A 19567-nucleotide genomic window follows, 5' to 3' on the forward strand; every position below is an offset into this window, starting at 1 on the left:
CATTTTGAAAGAAAATCACAGGATATTTCATAAAAAGCACATAGTTCTACTCACCAGAGGAATGTAAAAGGAGAAACGACTACCTAAAGCCCTATAGCTGAGATTCAGTAACGATGTTAAAGCTATTTTCTTTAGCTGGTGGCTCTAAAGTAGCATTTCTCAAGCCGTGAAGGGTATCTCTCCTGTTGGTTGCCACAGCAAAGGCAGGCAGTCATATAGTCCCTCCTGGTCTGAATCATGCCCAATGTTGAGGTTGCAAAGACTTCTTACTGGAGAGGAGGGCAGGGAATTTGGAGCTGGAAAGGCCAGGAAGTGTTGCTTTAAAGGGCTGAGACTTCATTCTTTGAGGTGGGCGGGAAATCTTGACTATTTGCCCCAATTAAAGAAGGCTGTAAGGAGCAGCTTCTTCATTAAAGTGATACCAGGGGAAACCCGGCGTGTAACTCGGAGCCAGCTGCAACTTCACCCCTTCTTTGCAAGTCAGTCAATGGTTGGGCCACCCTTTCTATCCAGCTCATCAAGTCTTTCAGTCAATGGACTGAGAATGAGACATTTCAGCTAGTGGTGGCAGCTGCTAGGTCAAATCCTAAGGAAGCTTTCTGCAAACATCCATTTGCAGCCTTTGTTTACATCTACCACCCTTTGCCAAGCGATTGCTCAACGGCCACACCTTCCATTTTGTTTGTGGGAATGTAGTCATGTTAAAACACTTACGATTTACATATTGTTCGGTCCTCATACGAGCAAAGAGCTAACAATTATGTAAAAGGACAGTGTTTTCCACTGGGGAAAGCGCATCTTGTGAGGCATTTGGAAGGTACCATCACCACAATTCATTTTGCAGAGCTTAAGGCATCAAGAAGCAGGCAGAGGGGATGAGATTCGACTCACAAATTAACACGGTCCTTGCTCTCAGCGTGGGTGTCTCTATAAAGAATGGAGTCTCGTCAATAGGACCAGGGAAGTCTAATCTTCAGCTCACTCTACAGCAGACACCTACACTCCATCGAGTGGAGGGACTGACTGCACACTCGGTCTTGTTGCCCACCCACAGCTGTCTAGTCCCCTCGGAGGCATCCGAGGGTACCCCGGAGGCCTTCGGCTGCTCGCCAGCACTGCCTGTCCTGTCACGTCTAACAGCCCTGCAGGGATGTCTGAGAGGACAAGTGACATCACAGACTGGACTTCTACGCTCATGTGTGGGCAACTGAATTGCACTTTATCTGTCTTGGCTCTTCCTACAACCAATGGAAAAAGACGAGTGTGTCTAGACAGTGATCTTCTCTCTCATCCCTCAACATTTTTCATGGATACCTCCCACTGTCCACATCGCTTTCTTTTTACCCATCTTTTACATCTTCATATAGTTCTACTGAACAAGTAGAACCCACAAACTCAGCCAGTGACCATTAGCTTAGAGAAGAGCCACCCCAAATGAGGTTAGGAGAAAATACAGCCCATTGACCAGGTTTCAGCGGGTTCACGTTGCGGTTCATCTTTACCTCAGACGAGACAGGTTGCTGTGTTTGGGTTTGATTCTGATGGCGCTGGTGTCTAAGAACAGATTAGCTCATATCTAAAGTGTCCATCACTGCTCTGACCAGCAATTATTGCTTCTTGAAAATTTCTGTTTGCGTTGAGTTTGATTTCCTTTCCGGAAATGTCTGTGGTCCCTTCTTTTGGGTCAAGATCTGACGATATTTTAAGTTTGTGTTTGAATAACGGCCATTACAACGCTACAGTAGGGGATTATAACCAAGTGGATTTTACTTGAAATTATTCACGGCTTGCTCCCCTACTTGTGTGATTTTGTAGATCCCCAGCTACACGGGATGTTTCTTAGCCAGCCTGCCAACTGTTTGACAAGACCCCTCTGACCAGAACGCTCTGGATTTCTGCAGGAGTCCTCAAAAATTTAATCTACCATTTCTTGATCTTTCAGGTAACTAGAGCACAATTCAGATAGAGGCGCAATTCCTGATCAGAAGTGATTATGAAAGATGCAGTCAAAATGCATCTGTCAGCATGACAAATGTTATTGATCCATTGACATGCTGTCTCTGTTCTGGAAGTACTTAAGCCAGAAAACAGCTTTCATTATGTGGATTAATAAAGTTTCGAAGAATAGAGTACCAATTCATGACTGGTATTAACAAAGTGGGAATGTAAGACATAATAATATGAAATTTGTACCTTCTCTCAAAAAAAAACCACCAGAAAAATATCATTGCCATACTGTTAGAAAAGCCCTTGTGCTTCAAATCCAAGTGAACACCCTTTCCCAGCTGCTCCTTTCTGCAAAGGTGAAAACAGCTGAGGGCACACATCCCTCCTATCATGGACAGACATTACCAGAACTCAAAGCAAACACAGATTTAAGAGCAAATTCAAAATGGGAACATGAATCAAATCCAGTTTCTACAGCTCCTCTATCCCAAAGGCTGGATTTCTCTGGTTTAGCATGCAAAAGAGAACAAGAAAAAATGCCTCACTTCTCTCTCCAGCTCTTTGACTTTGTTATTCAGTTGCTTCACTTTGGCTTTTTCACTCTCAGCCTCGGCAGTTATCTCACGATTCTTTTTGGCCAATTCAACTATTTTAGTAGCTGCGACATCTCCAGCTAAACCAGCCGCCCCTGAAAAGTATACATAAAAGCAAAGGACATGTCTTAGAGGCAAGATTCAGCACAGATGACGCTTTTCTTCTCTGTCCAGTGCACAATGTTCTTTTATTGTCTAATCCATTTCTCTCAGAGCTGTGCCAGGCACTTAAATGAACAAGTGAGGGAAAAGAGGCGTCAGCGGCTCCAGCTGGATCACCTGCTCCTTTCAGCCAGCATCACACTGTGGCTAGCAAAGCCACGTTTCACACTTCAGCAACAGCCACACATCAAAAGGCCACAACAGCGGTGGTAGCAACATTACCACAGAGAAAGGGTAGAGGTGTTTTTCTGCTCGCCGCTGTGAAGGACAGTTACGAACAGGTTTTTGAGGCATATTACAGAAAAAGACAACGCTCTGTTTCGCACTGGTTGTTTACTACTGGAGGAGCTGCTGAAACAGAGGTGCGAACTTTTCTAGACATCTGTCCTAAAAGGTCAGGCACACTGTGACAGTTGGGCCCTGGATAAGGTCCAGGAAATGGCATTGTGCCTATTTATATGTCCCTTGAGATTATACATGGAGCCTTTACTGTATTACACGTTTAATTGCTCTTTTAAACTGGTACTTCATTCACCTCCTCAGCAGAGAGGGTTTGGTTAGTGTCACGGAGAAAGCAATCCCCAGGACTGGCTCGTGTGTCACTCGTGTTCTTGTGAACATCACAAAGGTCAAGAAAAGTTCTTGCACAAGTGCAAAACTAATATGATTGTACACCATGTCCATGGAAACCTCTAGCTCAGCAACGAGCACGACCCTGCAACAACAAATCCTTGGTGGGATAAATGAAGATGGAACTGGGCTCTCGTCATTCTTCTTAACTCTTCCATCCTCCTTCAGCGCTCTGAAGTAATGACTTTTCTACTGACATCCATGAAGATTATATTGAAGAACCAGGGTGAGATGCAAGGATGACAGATTACTCTGAAGTGAATTCTGAGTCCCACAAAACCCCTACAGACATTAAAGGGGCAATGCAGAATATAGCTGAGAACAGAATATGACTCTATATCACTATTTAAAACCCTGTGGAGAGCATAAATTTATTATTTTTAAAAGCATTTCCACTGTTCTCACTCCTTTATGTGATTTGTGTTTCTCTTCTCATCTAAAAGCTACTTTCTCCTTAGTTTTCATGACAAATAATGCCTGCTAAGGATCACAGTAAGTACTAAACTCACCAAAAGCCAGGCTGTTGCTTCCACGTGATGGTCTTCGAACACACTGTACACATTTAACCAAAGCTTTTAATTCCCAAACAATGTGGGCGAATCTCTTGCCACGATGTAGACAGGGAAGACAGAGGCACGAGGCAAACTGCTGCAAGCTGGCATACGAGTCAGCCAGAGAAGCTGCAACAGCACCCCTGGCTCCAGACCTGACCCAGTCATAGCTCATCGTGTCTCCTACATACAGCTAGAGAGAGATTCTACGAATTAAGGCGTAATTTAAGTGTTACTTATTTCTGCTTATTGCTGGTTTCCCCCTTCTCTATTAGCCCGGTCACCACCGCTGCCCTGAACAACAGTGGCACCCAGTGGAGGAGGTGCAACCTGCACAGTTCAGCTTCCCGAGGACACCCAAGCCACTTTAGAAGCTGGACTTTGCATTCCCCCAGCACCCTGCTCAGACAAACGAAAGGAGCCTCCACAAGGAATTTAACACCACGTAGCACAGAAAGCTGCAACACTGTTCTTGGACATTAACAGAGAGTTTTCCAAGCCACGATTTCTACGAATCATCGGGGTTTGTGCCGATAATAGCAAGCTTGCAGAAGATCTGTAAGGAACAGAGGGCACTGCGCCCCCCAGAAGAGCGTTATACTTCTTTTCAGGGACACATAATTATCAATAACACCTTAGGTCTGACCTGCCTGACTACCAGAAGTCATTTGGTCCTTTCCACAGCTCCCTGAGATGGGGAATAGCAGTATTCAGATTTTGCAGCTCATGGCACTGAAGGGGAGAGCAAGTGTACGTGCCATTCCATGCGTGAGTGCTGACCTGTCAAACCACCGTGAGGAACCTCCCTCTGCAAATAAAGCAATGAGACTCCTTACACGGGAGAGACAGGGATGTTCAGCAAACTCTGCAAATGCAAACCAGTGTCAGACCCTTGCAAGTTGAGGGAGCAACTCTGAGCGTTGACTAAATCTATACACCGGTGTCCAAGTATTTTCAAAGTTCGGAGGCAAGTGGTTTCAGTGCTATTGCAAATTACTGCAGGCTCAACAGAGCTCTCGGTTGAGAGCTGAATTTTGATTCTTCCTGGCAAAAGCTTGTTACAGGAGTGGAAAGGGAGGCAACCAAAATATGACCAAAATACTCCTTTTTAACATAAAGCAGGTGAAGAGATGTCACATGAATATTTCACTGCCCGGAGCTCACAATGACTCTGTCATCCTACCTCTGTTGTCACCACCATCAAGCAAACACTGGTACTAACACAGCGAGAATACAAAGTTACCGTGCTTACCTGACAAAGCTAATCTGTCCTCCGGGATTTTTTTCTGGAGTTGCTTTATTTCAAAGTCTTTCTCTGTCAGCAGTTTGTATAGTCTGCAGTTCTCATCTTGGACCTCTCGAAGCTGATTCTGGAGCTGCTCGTTCTCAAGCTCAAGCAACCTGGGAAAAAAATAAGCCATCATGGCAAATGTCACTGTAATGTGCTTCAGATTCCAGGAGTAAAATAATTAAATGACTGTATGCTGGATGAGCTGAGTTTATCAGGAGTGAGTTTACTGAATTAAGCAGAATATCCTAAACCTCAGATCAGAACACCAGATGATCTGATCTATCCCTATAACTTATTTCTTCTTAAAAAATTCTGCACTTCCTTGTGTTGTCTGGGGCAAAACATCACAGAACAGGTACCTTTTCAGTGCTCTTGAGGTTACTGAATAGTCTTGTCTCACTCAGTCTTATGTATCTGGTTCCTCAGAGGAAATCAGAAGGGTTCACCATCCAGCATCCACGGCATCCAGGCTTTCCTTTCTGTACTTACCAAAGCTAACAGAAGCCAACAGCGCATCAGCTACAAAAGCTGCTGCTGAGGTTCTTGAAAAAGGAATGCTTCATAGCAACTCACAAAAGACCAATTTCCTCTGCCCCTATCTGATTTTCTTGGAACCCCACCAGGATGGACTGGCATCAGTTTGTATTTTTGGAATTCATTTAGAAACCAAGGCTATCAAAAAGCGCTCTGAACAGGAGGAAATAGCCTCTTGCTTCTCCTGTTCTTCGGTACATTGAGTAACATTCATGAGTTTCATCTCTCTGAGACATCCAGAGAATTAATAACTCCAATCTCTTTGCTGTCCTTACATGCTGGTACTGCAAAGGTAAAACCAAGAAGCTAAGGCCTCAGGGGCTCAACTCAATTGTGGGCACGCAGGCATCTATTTGAGATGCCCCAGGATTAGCTGAGCTCCCTACGTGAGGCCAGCAGCCACCACGCAGGGCTCTTGGGAAAACCTCTGGAGCCCAGGCAGAGAATTGAGAGCATCTCAGAGAGCGCTCGCCACCCCTGTGCGGACATCTGAGCCAACCCCAAGAATTACTACCATCCTCCAACTTCAAGCTGTTAGCCAGATTCCTCCAGACAGCAGCACTTCAGGATAGAAATGAACCTGTCTCCATCCCCCAGAGAGGGGGGATGTGCTAAGCGAAGTCATACTGACACAAATAGGTTTGGGGTAGAGATCCTGCTGGCTCAAGCCAGCAGCTCCCGTTCTGCCTGCCTCTGAGCTTCCTCTTTTCTCCCCTCTGACTTTCCAGGCAAGGTCCCACTCCATACACAGGGGTGTCTCTCTGTGAGCAGCAAGCCAAAATGCACACAAAAGGCCAAGGAGGTCTAGTCAATACAACCAGCGTCGCCTACAGACCAGCTGCCACTGTGGGGTGATGCAAGCGGCTCTCAAACTGCCACGGAGTGAGCTGATGAGGGGACTCAGTTCAGTTACAGGTGCCATTTGGGCTGCCCACCCATCCCCCACCTGCTGAAGGGTGCAGACCTCCTGTGTCCTGGAAGTTCCCGATACCCTACAGCATCTCAGACACCATTAGACACCTAAGCCAGGCAGATGATTTGACCTCTAGGTTCTTATTATCTACAGTGTGACTCTGAATGCCTACATTTTGGTGATTTAATCTGGAATAGTGTCCCACTCCTTTGGCCTACAGAGTGATTGCTCCAAACTACAACAGGAGTAAGTTACTTGGATGATCACAGAGACTTGGATAAAGCTCAGTTGTTACAGTATAGACCCGTGGCTGTAGACATATCCACAGCCAGACAAGTCAGCTACCTCAATAGTTACCTAAATCTTTTCTGTTCACAAGTTTTAGCAAGCTTTTTGCTCCAAGTGGCCTTTGGAGCTTTTAAGTGCATGCTCCCTACGTACACGTCAGCATAAATGACCCCTTAGAGCACTGCCATAACCAGCACGGTCAATTTACGACACGATTCACAATCCATCATTAAGAAATGCACTTCTGTTTCAAAGCTGAAAATCAAAGGGAGATCAAAGGCAGCTGTTTACAAAGGAGAAGAAAGCAAGCAGCAATCTGAGCAGAGAAAAGGCAAAACTAAGTTATTCCCACATGTACCACTCATAGAAGTGAGCAACCAAACTGCGCAGATCCAATTAGAGACACAGGAACAAAAAGACTTTTAACAGTGAGGGAATTAACGTGAAAAAAAAGGTTCTAAGCTCTTAATACACCTGATCAGCAATGTCTTCCAAGTCATGACAAAAAGACCTTACAGTAGGATGGACAGAAATCCCAACTGCACAGAGCTGGAGTCTCCTCTGAGAAACTTCTCCATCCCATCCCTACATGTTACAAAGGAGGTAGCAGGTTGCACCCAAGTGGCTCAGCTACAGAAAGTCAGCCAAAAGAAACAGGCTGCAGAAAGACAACCCTTTTCACTCTCGTTCGAGGAAACAGAGCCAGGTGAAAGCTTATGAGCAGGGCCCAGGACTGGAAGTCAGGTAAGTCTCTTTCCCAACTCTGCTACAGATTCTCCATGTCATGGGGAGAATCACTTAAATACTTCAAACAGAGCAGGGAGGATAAAGTTACAGAAAGAACAAACCAGAAGGACACAAATGTCAGCCTAACACTCGCCTAAAAAAAATTTGGAAGCAGGATGGGAGGAAGGAAAAACGAACTCCCAAGGCGCAGAGGAAGGGAGACTTCAGAGAGGAGACCGTTTCCCAAGCGCTGCTATAAACAACGCTGACAGGCTGAAATCACTGCCACTGCAGACCATATGGAGCCCTGGTATCCTGGAACAAGTTTCTAACGTGTTGTCATGGGAATACTGCAAAGTACATCCTGGTGAATCCCTTCCAGAAGCAAATCCTGCCCAGATCGGATGCGCTCAGAACCACTCTGCTGCAGACGTACGTAAGCGAAGGACAAACCACATAAATCTGCTACGCCTGCCATGGCAAACGTGGACTTTTAAGTCAGTGCCACTAAAGAGAGGTAGGTAACAGCTCTTGAATTGCTCAGACCTAAACTGCTGAACTGTAAGTAGCAGAGAACTGCTGGGATTCTCCTCTACTCTGCACCTCAGCGTGCGCACGCTGCACCAGGACGTGCTGTGGGAGCGCCTAAGCCTCTCCTCCACCAGACCAATCCACATCTCAACTGTGGGAATCAGCCTCTCACCCCATTAAAAAAAAAAGAAAAAAAGAAAGAAAAAATTTAAAACCCCCTCAGATCTCCAATATCAGAACAAAAAGTTGAAGGGGACAGCCGGCCGAGGTCAGATCAGAAGCAGAACTCGGCAAATCAGACAGCCGTGGCGCGGGCCCTATGGGTGAAGAAGACCATGGTACGATGCAACGGTGAGAGCATCAGTTTCTAGGGGGTCAGCCCCCCCGTTGCCCCACAGATGTCCTTTGCAGCATGAACTCTGCGTTCCCAGAAGGACCTGCAAGTTTCAGTGGTTCCCTGCACCTTCACAGAAGCTCTGCTGCCGCTTACGCACTGGGGCGTTGAAGGAAGCAATCCTCAGCAAGGAGCTGAGCAGGGCGTTGCCCAGAGTAACACAGAGGGGAGATCAGCGTTTAGGGCCTAATAAACCTTGGTGAGTGGCTTGATAAACTTTGGTGGAGCTGCCCTTCCCCACTGCGGGTTCTGGGAGGGGAAACTGTCTCAAAGGTATATGCCTAACTGTGGTTTTCCACCTGTGAGCTGTTGGGTTTGGCAGAGCTGCCAGCTCCTCCTTCCTGCCCCTCTTATCACAGTATCTCACCCCCATCGTGGGGCCAATAAAACAGTCTGTGGGCTTAAAGCTGTCACCTGGACCACTGAAATGCCTTGAGAGAAAAGCACCCTTGGCCCAGAAAGTGAAACCAGTTTCCGGCAAACAGCTGTACCAGCACAGCTGCAAGCGGGGAGCAGAAGCGGGAATTTCTTCAGCTGGCTTCCCCGCCAACACAGGGGTGACACGGTAGGAACGGCAGACATCTGGGGGATATGTCCAAATTCAGACTTGTTCTAGTTTGGAAAAATGATACTAATTGGGTCAGAGAGTCTGAGTATATCCTAGGAGGGGGACGAATGATCTGAGCTGGGGTTTCAAATCCCTGCTCCAGTTAACTGAATTACGCACTCAGCTCCAAACCCAAGATGGAGGGAGATCCACACCAGGACATCCTGGCAATCCAGATACTACCCCCAATGGGTGAAGTAAGACCCAAACCCCTGTCCCCCCGTAAGATTTAAAACCCTACCTTATATAACCCTGTCAAGTATCTCAACCAGGAGCCAACTCCGTCTGCGAGACCCTCCCGTGCAGCTGGCTGTCTTCCGAGCTACGAAATCGGGTTATATCACAAAGACAGCCAGGGGAACGCTCTTCCGTGCTGCAGGCCTTTGGCTTGCACCCATTGGTTGCTTTGCCCTTACCTGCCTCTGGAAATTTCTCATGTAGGGGACTAGTTTGTTTTCAAGGATAGGCAGGAATGAACCAACAGTTCCGAGGATGTCAGTGATCCTGAGTGACTGGATTTTGTCAGAGGGCAGCCAGCTGCCCCTAGCCTGTCACACTTAATCCCGCTGTCCTTCTGCTCTCTGTTTGTGAAACACTGATAATACAGTGCACACCACAACGCTCTGAGGATAAACATGTTAGGGACAGCGAGAGTCTCCTCAGGATAATGAAAGCCCAACATGTGAAGACATGACACAGGTTGTGTAAGAGCATATGAAAATAGAATTCTGTGAGTTCCTGAAGGAACGGTGCTGCTATGCCTTTACCTTTTGCTGTTATCTTCATTTACAGGCTGTCCTGTTTCAAACCGGTTTAGATCACTCGAGATTCCGAAAGTCTCCTCTGCGTTGCCATTGTCACCCTTCTGACTGTCCTGCTTTTCCTTCTGACTGTCCTGCTTTTCCTTCTTCCTCTCCATTACATTTTGCAGCCGCCTTTGCTGCTGTTCTTGATAAGCCTTAAACTGCCTTTTAAAATGTTCATCCGCTTTTCTGTCTGACTCCATTGTTTACTAAAAGCATAACAAGAAGAAAATAAAAGAGACAGAGATCAACATCGCTTTGAAAAACGTCCTCTTCCAGCAGCTGCTTCGCCGTTTTTCTTCACTAACCTCTGTGTGATCTCCCTGCCACCGCCTCCTCTCAGCCACTGGGCTCTTCAGTCCCACTGTCTTGCTTCAAGGGCCTCTTCCCATAAATGGCTTTCAAATCGTCTTCAAAAAGGTTTTCGGGTCTTTTTCACTCTATCATTCAAAAAAGCAACGTTTTAAAATGTTTTTAAACAGATTCTGTTGAAATAAACATTTTTACAGAAGAGCAAGTTGGGGTCAAATCCATGCCAGCATGGCAACCCCATTATACTGACGAAAGGGAACGCAGACTGCTTGCAACCATCCAGCCTTCCTTCCCACGTTTCAAGGAAGGTGGAGATCCCCCCGTTTTTGGGTTAATGTGGGAAGAAAGATCTCTGTTAAACCTAATTTTGGGGCACTAGTTGGCAAGAGCGTGGCTTACATCTTTCCCCCAATTCTCTAAGCATTAAGTGACAACATTAAAGCGATAACATTGCTACCTATTTCAATGTCTAGAGCTTTACTTAGCATGACTAAAGGCCATCAGGTTTCGAATTTATTCCAGCCCCCTCTCCTTCTGTTTGGCATTTACTGTCAGCAAAAAAATAATCGAGTGCACCTTTGGTCTAGGAAAAACAATCAGTACAAACTTTCCAAGGCACACCCTCCGCTGAGTAATGGCCCTTTCTCACACCAAGGCAGCAACCATCCCGACCAAGTGCCAAAAGGCACGTTATGTCCCTTTGTGCAGCTTTACCTCCACGCCCGGACCCCTCGGGCGTGGACGAGGTGCATTAAGGACCGACAAAGGAGCAGAGCCCGGTGCCTCTGCACAGCCCGGGGCCCCCGGGGGCAGAAGGGCTGGCCTGGGGGCAACCTTTAGCCCTCCGGCCTACCTGGGTACCGCCTGAACACAGAGGGCTCTGCCACAGAGCTGCTGGGGGGACGACACAGGGGGTTCCCTCTCTCCCCCGCCCAACGCCCGCCTCGTCCTGCGGCCTGCCAGGGCCGCGCTGCCTCTCCCTCCGGCTGCGCCTCCTGCTCCCGGCCCGGCCGCGGCCCCACGCGGTTCCCATAGCAACAGCGGCCCCGCCGGCGACAAGAGCAGGGGAAGGGCAGGGCCGCGCATGCGCCGAGCGCGGGACGTCACCGCCCGAGGGGCGGGGCTGGCGGCCTTCCCCTCAGCCCGGCCGCCAGGACAGTTGCCCTCAGCCGCCCCGGAGGCGCCACCAGGCCGCGGGGCCCGTAGCAAGCCCGGTCCCTCGGGGATCCGGCTGTGCCCGGGAGGGAAGCGGCTCCTCAGCCCGCCCCGGGGTGGGCAGGAGAGTGGCAGCTGCAGGAAAAGGCCTGTGCGCGGTGGAGGGGCGGCTCCTCATGCCCAACCCCCCCCCGCCAAGCTCAAGCCCGGTGAGGGAGACGTGCCAGGGCGAGCAGTCGAGGAGAGCAGGAATGTACCGGCTCGGGGTGCCCTTTCCAGTAGCGCTGCTACAAACAGAAGCTCAAATGCCTCCATCTTGGTGGGATTCAGCTCACAGATTAAGGGCCACACAGTGCCTCGATGTGAGCAGTGCCTGAGCTCCCACCATGGACCAGGTAGATCTGGTCAATACAGGCAGCAGAGCCTGCAGAGGAGCTCAGCTCCCTCTGGAGTAACACACATGCTTGGTCAATCCACCCAGGTCTCTTAGGACATCCTAAATCAATGCTAGTGCCATCCTAGCTGCATTAGGATTTTCTCCTGGCCTCCAGCTGCCACTCTGGAGAGACATGGGCGTCCTCCTGCTTGTCTGCTGTCCGTGTGGATGTCAGATACGCTGTGGCATCTGAGATGCTGCCATCAGACGTGTATTTGGCCAGCTGAAATCCTCCATCCAGCTGCCAGCTGAATGCCAGTGTTGCTACCATGACTCATCCGGGGAGTTTGGCTTCTGGAGGTCCCTAGTCCAGCCCTGCTCAGAGAACAGCCCACTTTAAAGGGAGATTAGGTTGCTCTCTACCTTGTTCATTTGAGCATTGAGTATGTCTATTTTGGGAGAATCCATAACCCCTCTGGGCCTCTGTTGCAGTGTTTGACCACTCTGTGAAAAACATTCCTCACATGCAATGAGGCTTTGCCTTGCTGCTCCTTGTTTGCTGTGTCCCGCTTCTTCCCTTCCAGCCTCCAAGAAGAGCTCACCTTCTCTGTAACCCTCTGTTAGCCAGTTGAAAACAGCAGCTACAACTCCCCTGAGCTGCTCGCTGTGCACCCTATGCCTGGGACCATTTCAGTGGCTCACAAACACCCGTAGTGGGTGGCCACCTGGGAAGGCATCTGAGATAGCAGATGTACCTCTTGCAACAGCATAGGGCTGGTTTTTTTGGAGGTGCTGAGCTACCTTCCAGTCCAAAGGCAATGGGAATGGCTTGATGCTCAGCCTCTTAAACCCGGAGCTAAACAATTTACACTTGGACCCGGTGAGAATGTCAGCCCAACACCATCTGCTTTCTAGGGCTCCAGCTCTGTGTATTGTCCACGGGAAGAAGAGGGGCTTTGCTCAAACCTGCCCAACATAGGCATTGCCAAAGCCTCTCAGTAGGGATGGATGGAGATCTGGATCACCCACCGCTGCCTCGAAGCTGAGTACAGGTGTGAATGTGTCCAAGCACGGCCACTCACCCAAGGACCAGTCCGAGAGGCGGTTCATGAACTTCAGGTCAGAAGGGAGGGTGAGGATGGAGAAGAAGTGGAAGAAGATGTCCACAGCAATGATGGCCCCTACGTGGAGGAGGGCATGGACCCGGATATGCCTCATCTCGTCGTCTTTGCGTCTTAGCTCTTGGGTGCTCACCTGCCGGGATGGCAAACCAGGAAAGGGCTGAGCTAAGAGACAGGATGGACAGTGTGTTCCTCCATCCAGAGGAGCAGTCAAGGTCCAAATGGGGACCGAACACTCTCCTTTAGAAATCACACCATGGACTATGTGGCCCGAATCTCCATTGATTAAGGAAGACCCAAGGGACTAGCTCAGGTGAACCCATCCACAAGGAGCAGGACATGTCCCACCCACAGCATCCCTCCAACACCCCCACCTCAGTGCTGAGCACGGCAGCAACGCGCCTCCTGGAGCACCCTCCTAGCAAAGGCTGTTCCCATCACTGGCGTTTCCAGCAGAGCAGGCACATGGTGTGACACAGCAGTGACAGGTCTGGCTGTACCTAAGGGACCCTAGGTGGGGTGAAGACCGTACTGACCGAGGAGCTGGGGTTTATGCTCTTTCTGCAGGGACATGCTTAGAAAATCAACTTTGCTTAAGGGCGGCCCCTTGCACAAGTCACCCAGAGGGAGCAAATGCTCGTACTCATCACATCTACAGGGCGCCACAGCCTGTAGGGAGGGGCATCCACATGCCCAGGAGAGGCTGGGAGCAGTGCTGGAATCCCACCTGACAGCTCTGCCAGGGCTGGATGTGTATCTTTGGCCAGGGTCACTTGGGAGGAGGAGGAGGAGGAGAACTGGTGGTCTCTGGAGCTTCTGCTGCAGAGGCCTGCTGTAAATGAGAGGGAGAGCTGCTGGAGGAGCCATCCTGAATCGGTTGGGACCTGATCAATGGGGATTTTGTCTCTGCTGTGTCTTGTACAAACAGGGGCCGGGCTTTGCCTCCAGGAGTTGTCATGTCTCTGGCCGTTGTAATATAAAAAATCATCAGAGCGAGCTTTCAGGATTACACCGGGCAGACTGATGTCCTCACTTCCCCGCATCGCTGTAAAAATTGCTGCTCTATTCAAAATCCTCTTATGTTTATTACTTTCCCTTTATTCCCTGCAAGAGGTGGGAGCTCTCCCGACATAATCCGCAGGCTGCCGCACCAGCCCCATCGTCAAATCCAGATGATTCCTGAGAATTAAAGCCTTTGCCAGATTTTGTGTGTGTGTGTGTGTCTGTTATATGCCAAGTGCTTTAAGGACACAAAGAGGCTGCTGGACTCTAAGCTGGAGGAGAAGCTGAGGGAGGACAGACTCTGGCATGGAGATGTGTGGGAGGACATGGAGCCCCCCTTTCATAGAATCATGGATCATTTAGGTTAGAAAAGATATTTAAGATCATCGAGTCCAACTGTTAACCTAGTACTGCTGAGTCGACCACTAAACCATGTCCCTAAGTGAAATACCTCCAGGGATGGTGACTCAACCACTGCTCTGGGTAGTGACAACCTTTTCTGTGAAGAAATTTTTCCTAATGTCCAATCTAAACCTCCCCTGGTGCCACCTGAGGCTGTTTCCTCTTGTCCTCATGTCTGCGTGTGGTGGCAGCACTCTGCCACCATCCCCGTGGGATCAGGGAGGTGTCCCCCACACTTGCAGCCCTACAGAAGTGAAATAATTCCCTTGATCCTAGTAAGGAAGATGCTTTTCAGCTCAAATGGGGCTGAGCAAGCCCTGGTACAGATGAGTTCCCATCACACAAGGTCTCCACCAGGATGCAGCACCAGTAGGAGCCAAAAAGACACAGATCTGCCCCCTAACTGGGTCAGACTCCATCTACCTGCCCCTGTAATTGCTGTTGGGCAATTAGGAATTCACCCCTAAAATTAGCTGCGGCTCCAGCGGTGCAGGGGGGCATCTAACCAGGAGATGGCAGTGGTGGCCAGGCCAAGACAGGACCCTTAGCTGGGGCATGGCAAAGGGGTTGTGGAGTTAATCCTTGTCCCTTTGGGGTGAGCGTTTTAAGCAGCAGAGGCGGGAATTGCTCATTAAGTAGCTAGAGACATCCAGGTTTGGGGCTGTGCAAAGGAGCCCAAAATAAAACCCCCTCCAGATCAAGCCATGTAGAAGCGGTGGGAGTTCAGGTCTTGGGGACAGGAGGAGTTCAGGTCTTGGGGACAGGAGGAGCTCAGGTCTTGGGGACAGGAGGAGTTTAATGCCCTGATTTACAGATAACTGGCTGCAGCGTTAGGAGAAGCCAGGGCTGCACATTTCATAGGAACGACTGATGGAAACTGGGGAAGGAAGAGGAATATGGGATGAGGACAGCACCCCAGCGCCCTGTAAACCCTCCAGAGGGGCTTGGACAGTGGGACTGCTGGAGCCACGCTCAGCTGGACTTCAGCCTGACAGATAAGACATGGCTGGAGAGATGAAGCCTTAGGATGAAGCGTTTCTTCCAGCAGGTTGGGGAGAAAAGCCCATCAGTGGCCTGGCCATCCCTAGCACTCGTCTGCTGAGAATGGGCTGCCAGTAGACTCAGTGCACCACCAGCATCCCTTGTGGGGGACACCAGCGCTGACCTTATGATCTCTAGAGTCAAATGGGTCACCAGGGTATTTCATGAAGAGCAGAGGAAGCCCCTGGTTGCTGAAAGACAGCCTGGCACCCAATCTTACTTATTTCTAGAGAAATAACTTCAGATGAAGACACACAGACCATGCCTGGAAATTCATGCTTGTTGGGTGAACCAGCAGGATGGAAATGTGAGGCTGACCTTGCTGTCACACCCACCAGCATGCAGAGGTCCCACAGATGGGCACCACATGTCTGGCTCTCACCGTGGCCTCCCGGCACCGCGCAGTGGGGCAGCATGGAGCTGCTGGGGTGACAGCGCATGGAAACTGAGGCACCGAGCCTCAGGTGCAGGTGCCCAGCGAGCAAGGACATGAGCTGAACCCTCCCCTCCTCATCCCAGTGTGATGCTTTCACCACAGCAACGTCTTCCCCTCTGAACAGATCAGCGGCCCAAAACCCAAAAAAGAAGGTTGATGCCCCTCCACACAAAAATCACAGCATCATGGCACAGACTAGGTGACCACAAGAAGCTCTACAACCATTTGCACCTTCACTGTGGCAAAAGATGGGGTTTTGCAGGCATTAAACACAAGCAAATACCCGCAGGGAGAGGTCCTCATCCAGCCCTGCCTCAGGAGCACTCACCTGGGCATGGAACTGGTCAAACGTCATGACGGGCCCGAAGAAGAAGAATGGGAGGTAGAAGTTGTACTTGAGGAGGTCGAAGATGGAGTAGATGCCCTCTTTCCTCTCAGAGCTCTCAAGTGCAAAGCTCATGCAGCGCATGATGGTGAAGCCGCTTCCTCCGTAGAAGAGGACATCTTGAAGATCAAAAGCTCCAGTTACAAATCCGCTCTGGATGAGAAACAAATAGTTACCACCAGGAACGCGGTGTCGCTTCTGTGCTCCCTTGCTTTGTGGAGGACATCACTCCTGGGGCAGCTGGCAAAGCCTCTAATTACCCTCTGACACCAAGTGTCCCTGGAGCTCATAAGCCTTGCTGTTGGAAAAAGAAAAAAACTGGGGCTCGATTTCCCAGCTGGCTCCTGCATCCCGGAGGAGATGGGAAGTGGTGGATCCTCTTGGCCATGTCTTCACCAAGCAGCTGTGGGCCACGTAGGCTTTGGTCTGGGGTGGGAATGTCCCCCTCCCCAGGGAGTGAAGAAAAGCCAGCAGAAGCCTGATGGAGAGGGGAGGGGAACGCATATCAGGAGGTAAGCAGCAGGCAGGGAGAGGCAGCACTGTCCTTCAGAGGGACTGAATAGCTTTATAAGGTCCTTCCTGGGCTTCTCTCCACCCACCAGTGAAAGTCTTAACTGGGCAGAGACCTAAGAGATAGGTATGGGCATCACTGAACCCATCCCAGCACCATGTTACGGATGGGGAAGCTGAGGCACGGGACAGGAACACACCTTGCCTGTCTGACAAGCTGTTGCCTAAGCAACAAGGAGGATTCAGGTGTCCTGAGCTTTGGCCCAGCATGAAGCCACCAAAACATGACATAGTCCCCGTGTGATTATTCCCAAGCAGCACAAAGTCCCCTCCTTCTCAAACCCTGTGGGAGATCTGAAGTAGCCAGAAGAAGTGCCTGGGGTTTGCAGGTGCCACAGGAACCCTCCTTGGAGATAAACCCAAGGAGATGGACACAAGTGGGCTGGAAATGAGGCAGAGATGGCCTGAGACAGCCCCTACCTGCCACGAGCTGAATGGCTCCACCTTGAAGGAGGCGAGACAGCAGAGCCCGGCCACGTAGCAGAGCCACTTCTGCTTGGCCAGCGCGACGGAGTAGAGGACAAGGCAGTGGGAGAGGATGATCATCAGGTAGACGAGCCCCATGCTGCCCAGCACGGCCGAGACCCCGGAGAGCATGTACACCACAGCCCGGTGCTGTGAGGAGAGAGCGGTCCCGACCCGTGGTCAGCGTGGTGAAAACCCCGACCCTGCTCCCGCCCATCCCAGAACATCCTTCAACCCCCCCTCCGCAGGTCCCAGGTCACCCTTGGTGCTTTCAGATCCATCCCACCACATCCCCGGCTCACCTGTGGCACCGTCATGGAGCAGATCTTGCCGAAGAGGACGTGTCCCGAGAGGGCGAAGATGATGACGTTCCTGAACGAGGTGAACCACATCACCCACTCGAAATCGGCCACGTCCTGCGGGAGCAGCACCGGGTGCCTTACTGCCCCCAGCCCTCGCACCCCTGCCCCAACACCCGTCTGGAGGGGAAACCAGACCATTTCCAAAGCCTTTTCTTCCCGTTTTCCACCCAAGGGCTCCCGAGCACCCCAGCTTGGTCATAAAACCCCAGGAGAGATGCGCAGAGGTTGCTCGTCGCGGTGCGCACAAAGCAGAGCATCCACGGTGCTGCTCAGGATATTCTCCTGACTGGTTCTTTAGGGAGAAAAATAGGAGTCACGTGGACTTTGCAAAAAATATGTCAGCAGCAGAAAAACCAGCTCTGCTTCTCCAGCGGTCAGCACCGACCGTGTCACCGGTAACTAGAAAAGACCGAGTCCTTCCTCCGCTTACCATCTTCCTGCCAAAGTAGTGCCAGCCCGGCTTTATGCCGTCCCGAAAAGCCTTTCTGTTCATGCTGTCTGCAAAAGAACCAGAGTTATGGGGAAAGAAACAGCTCTGGGAAACGGGGCCTGGGTTTTGGCAAAGCAGGGAGCCTTCCTCACCGCGATGATGAGCCGTCAGGGCTCAAACAACCCATCCCCAAAGCGCCTAATTCCCGTAGATAACCACAGGAGTCAGGAACCTCGATTTCTGCAAGAATTTCCAGCAAAGCCTTTTCGCAGTGCCCATCCCAGGGACCCTCAGCTGATCCCATGAAATTTTCTGGGTTTTTTGGGCTTCCAGATGAAGCATTGGGGAAGCAGCCCTGTGTAGGCAGGGTGGTTGCCTGGAGAGCTGTGACGTGCCACAGCCTCTTGCCCTGAGCCACAGAAATGGGGACAAGGGGGCAACCGGGCAAAAAGGCCAAAAACTCTCTTGGAGCCTTGCAAAAGATTCCCAAGTCGTTCTCTGCCAAAATTAAATCCGGGGATCTGCTGTTGGTATCGACAGCTGTAAAAGCAGCCGCCTGACATCCATCCTCCCTCCCAGGGCCCCCTCCAGGGGAGGGATGAGGTGGGGAGCGTTACCACTGGAAGCTTCAAAGATCCCGCTGCCGCTGTACACCACAGCGCACGTCACGGTGAGAGCATAAAACCCCAGTTCGTAGCTGGGGAGCATCGTTTTAACCCCCATGGTGGCAGGTCAGCGCCCCAGCTGGTGCAGGGGATCCAGACCTGGGAAAGAGAAGGAGGAGAGGAAAGTAAACCAGGGGTGGGAGCTCACCTGCCCCTCCAACACCCTAAATTGCTGCTGGTCCTCAGCAGCTCTGCTTTGTGGGCTTCCTTGAAGGCCGGGAGCTGAAGAGATGGAGAAGACGGTAACACCTGGGACACAACTCAGGTGTGAGGAAAGAGGTTGCTGCTGAACCCTGCTGCAAAACCCACCCAGGAGCCAGGATCTGGGGGCAGCTCAAGCAGGAGATCCTGATAAAAAGGCTCTTCCCAGCAAGTTGCATCCGTCCCAATGTTCAGAGATGCTCCGGGATGCCAGCTCCCCAGGATGGGGTTCCTCCAGCGTGTCTCTGATGTCCCCTCTTAATTGGATCCTTGGAAGGGCTCCGGGATAGAGCACAAAGATGCCCGTGCTGGAGGGGATGGGATGGGATGGGATGCCCCTATTCCCCTGCCGTGGGCTGCTGCTCGCCTTCTCCTGGGATTTTGCCCAACCTTGAGCTCTTGAGGGGGCTCCTAAAGCACCGTGGTCCCAAAGTGCTCCCACCCCCGAGCCTTAGGGCGGGCGAGCCCCCCCCCGCCCGGCATCAGCGGAGCTCGGAGGATGCCGACGCTCAGCCCCGCAATTAGCCCTGGGCTAATGACTCCCGTTAAGGCTAATTAACGCCGGCGCGACGTGCCTTTCAGCCCGCCCCGAGCTCTGCAGCCTGTCCGGCAGCTGCTAAAAACGTAATTCGGGGTTGGAGCAGGGTGTGCGGGGGGGGGGGGGGGCGGGGGCG

The 19567-nt window shown here is 50.8% G+C and overlaps 2 protein-coding genes across 3 annotated transcripts in view; both read right to left on the reverse strand.

The window, feature by feature from the left end:
- LOC147415395 (coiled-coil domain-containing protein 13-like) overlaps nt 1–10173 on the reverse strand; it is a 28765-nt gene extending 18592 nt beyond the window's left edge. For both annotated transcript variants that reach the window (XM_086467033.1, XM_086467032.1), the window contains exons 1-3: nt 9935–10173; nt 5136–5284; nt 2493–2635 (exon numbers count right to left, since the gene is read on the reverse strand). In XM_086467033.1, the coding sequence (XP_086323159.1) occupies nt 2493–2635; nt 5136–5284; nt 9935–10173 (531 nt within the window). The remainder of the gene's footprint in view (nt 1–2492; nt 2636–5135; nt 5285–9934) is intronic.
- A 2330-nt stretch (nt 10174–12503) lies between these two features.
- On the reverse strand, nt 12504–18750 carry LOC147415396 (protein-cysteine N-palmitoyltransferase HHAT-like protein). Its single transcript, XM_086467348.1, has 7 exons — nt 18645–18750; nt 18028–18095; nt 17538–17651; nt 17191–17385; nt 16144–16353; nt 12896–13067; nt 12504–12538 (listed from the first exon to the last, which is right to left on the reverse strand). The coding sequence occupies exons 1-7, from the start codon at nt 18748–18750 to the stop codon at nt 12504–12506; spliced, it is 900 nt and encodes a 299-aa protein (XP_086323474.1).
- Nucleotides 18751–19567: the final 817 nt, after the last annotated feature.

The sequence above is a fragment of the Leptosomus discolor genome, chromosome 6 (assembly GCF_034619465.1).
Source record: "Leptosomus discolor isolate bLepDis1 chromosome 6, bLepDis1.hap2, whole genome shotgun sequence".
In the NCBI taxonomy this organism is placed as follows: Eukaryota; Metazoa; Chordata; class Aves; order Leptosomiformes; family Leptosomidae; genus Leptosomus; species Leptosomus discolor.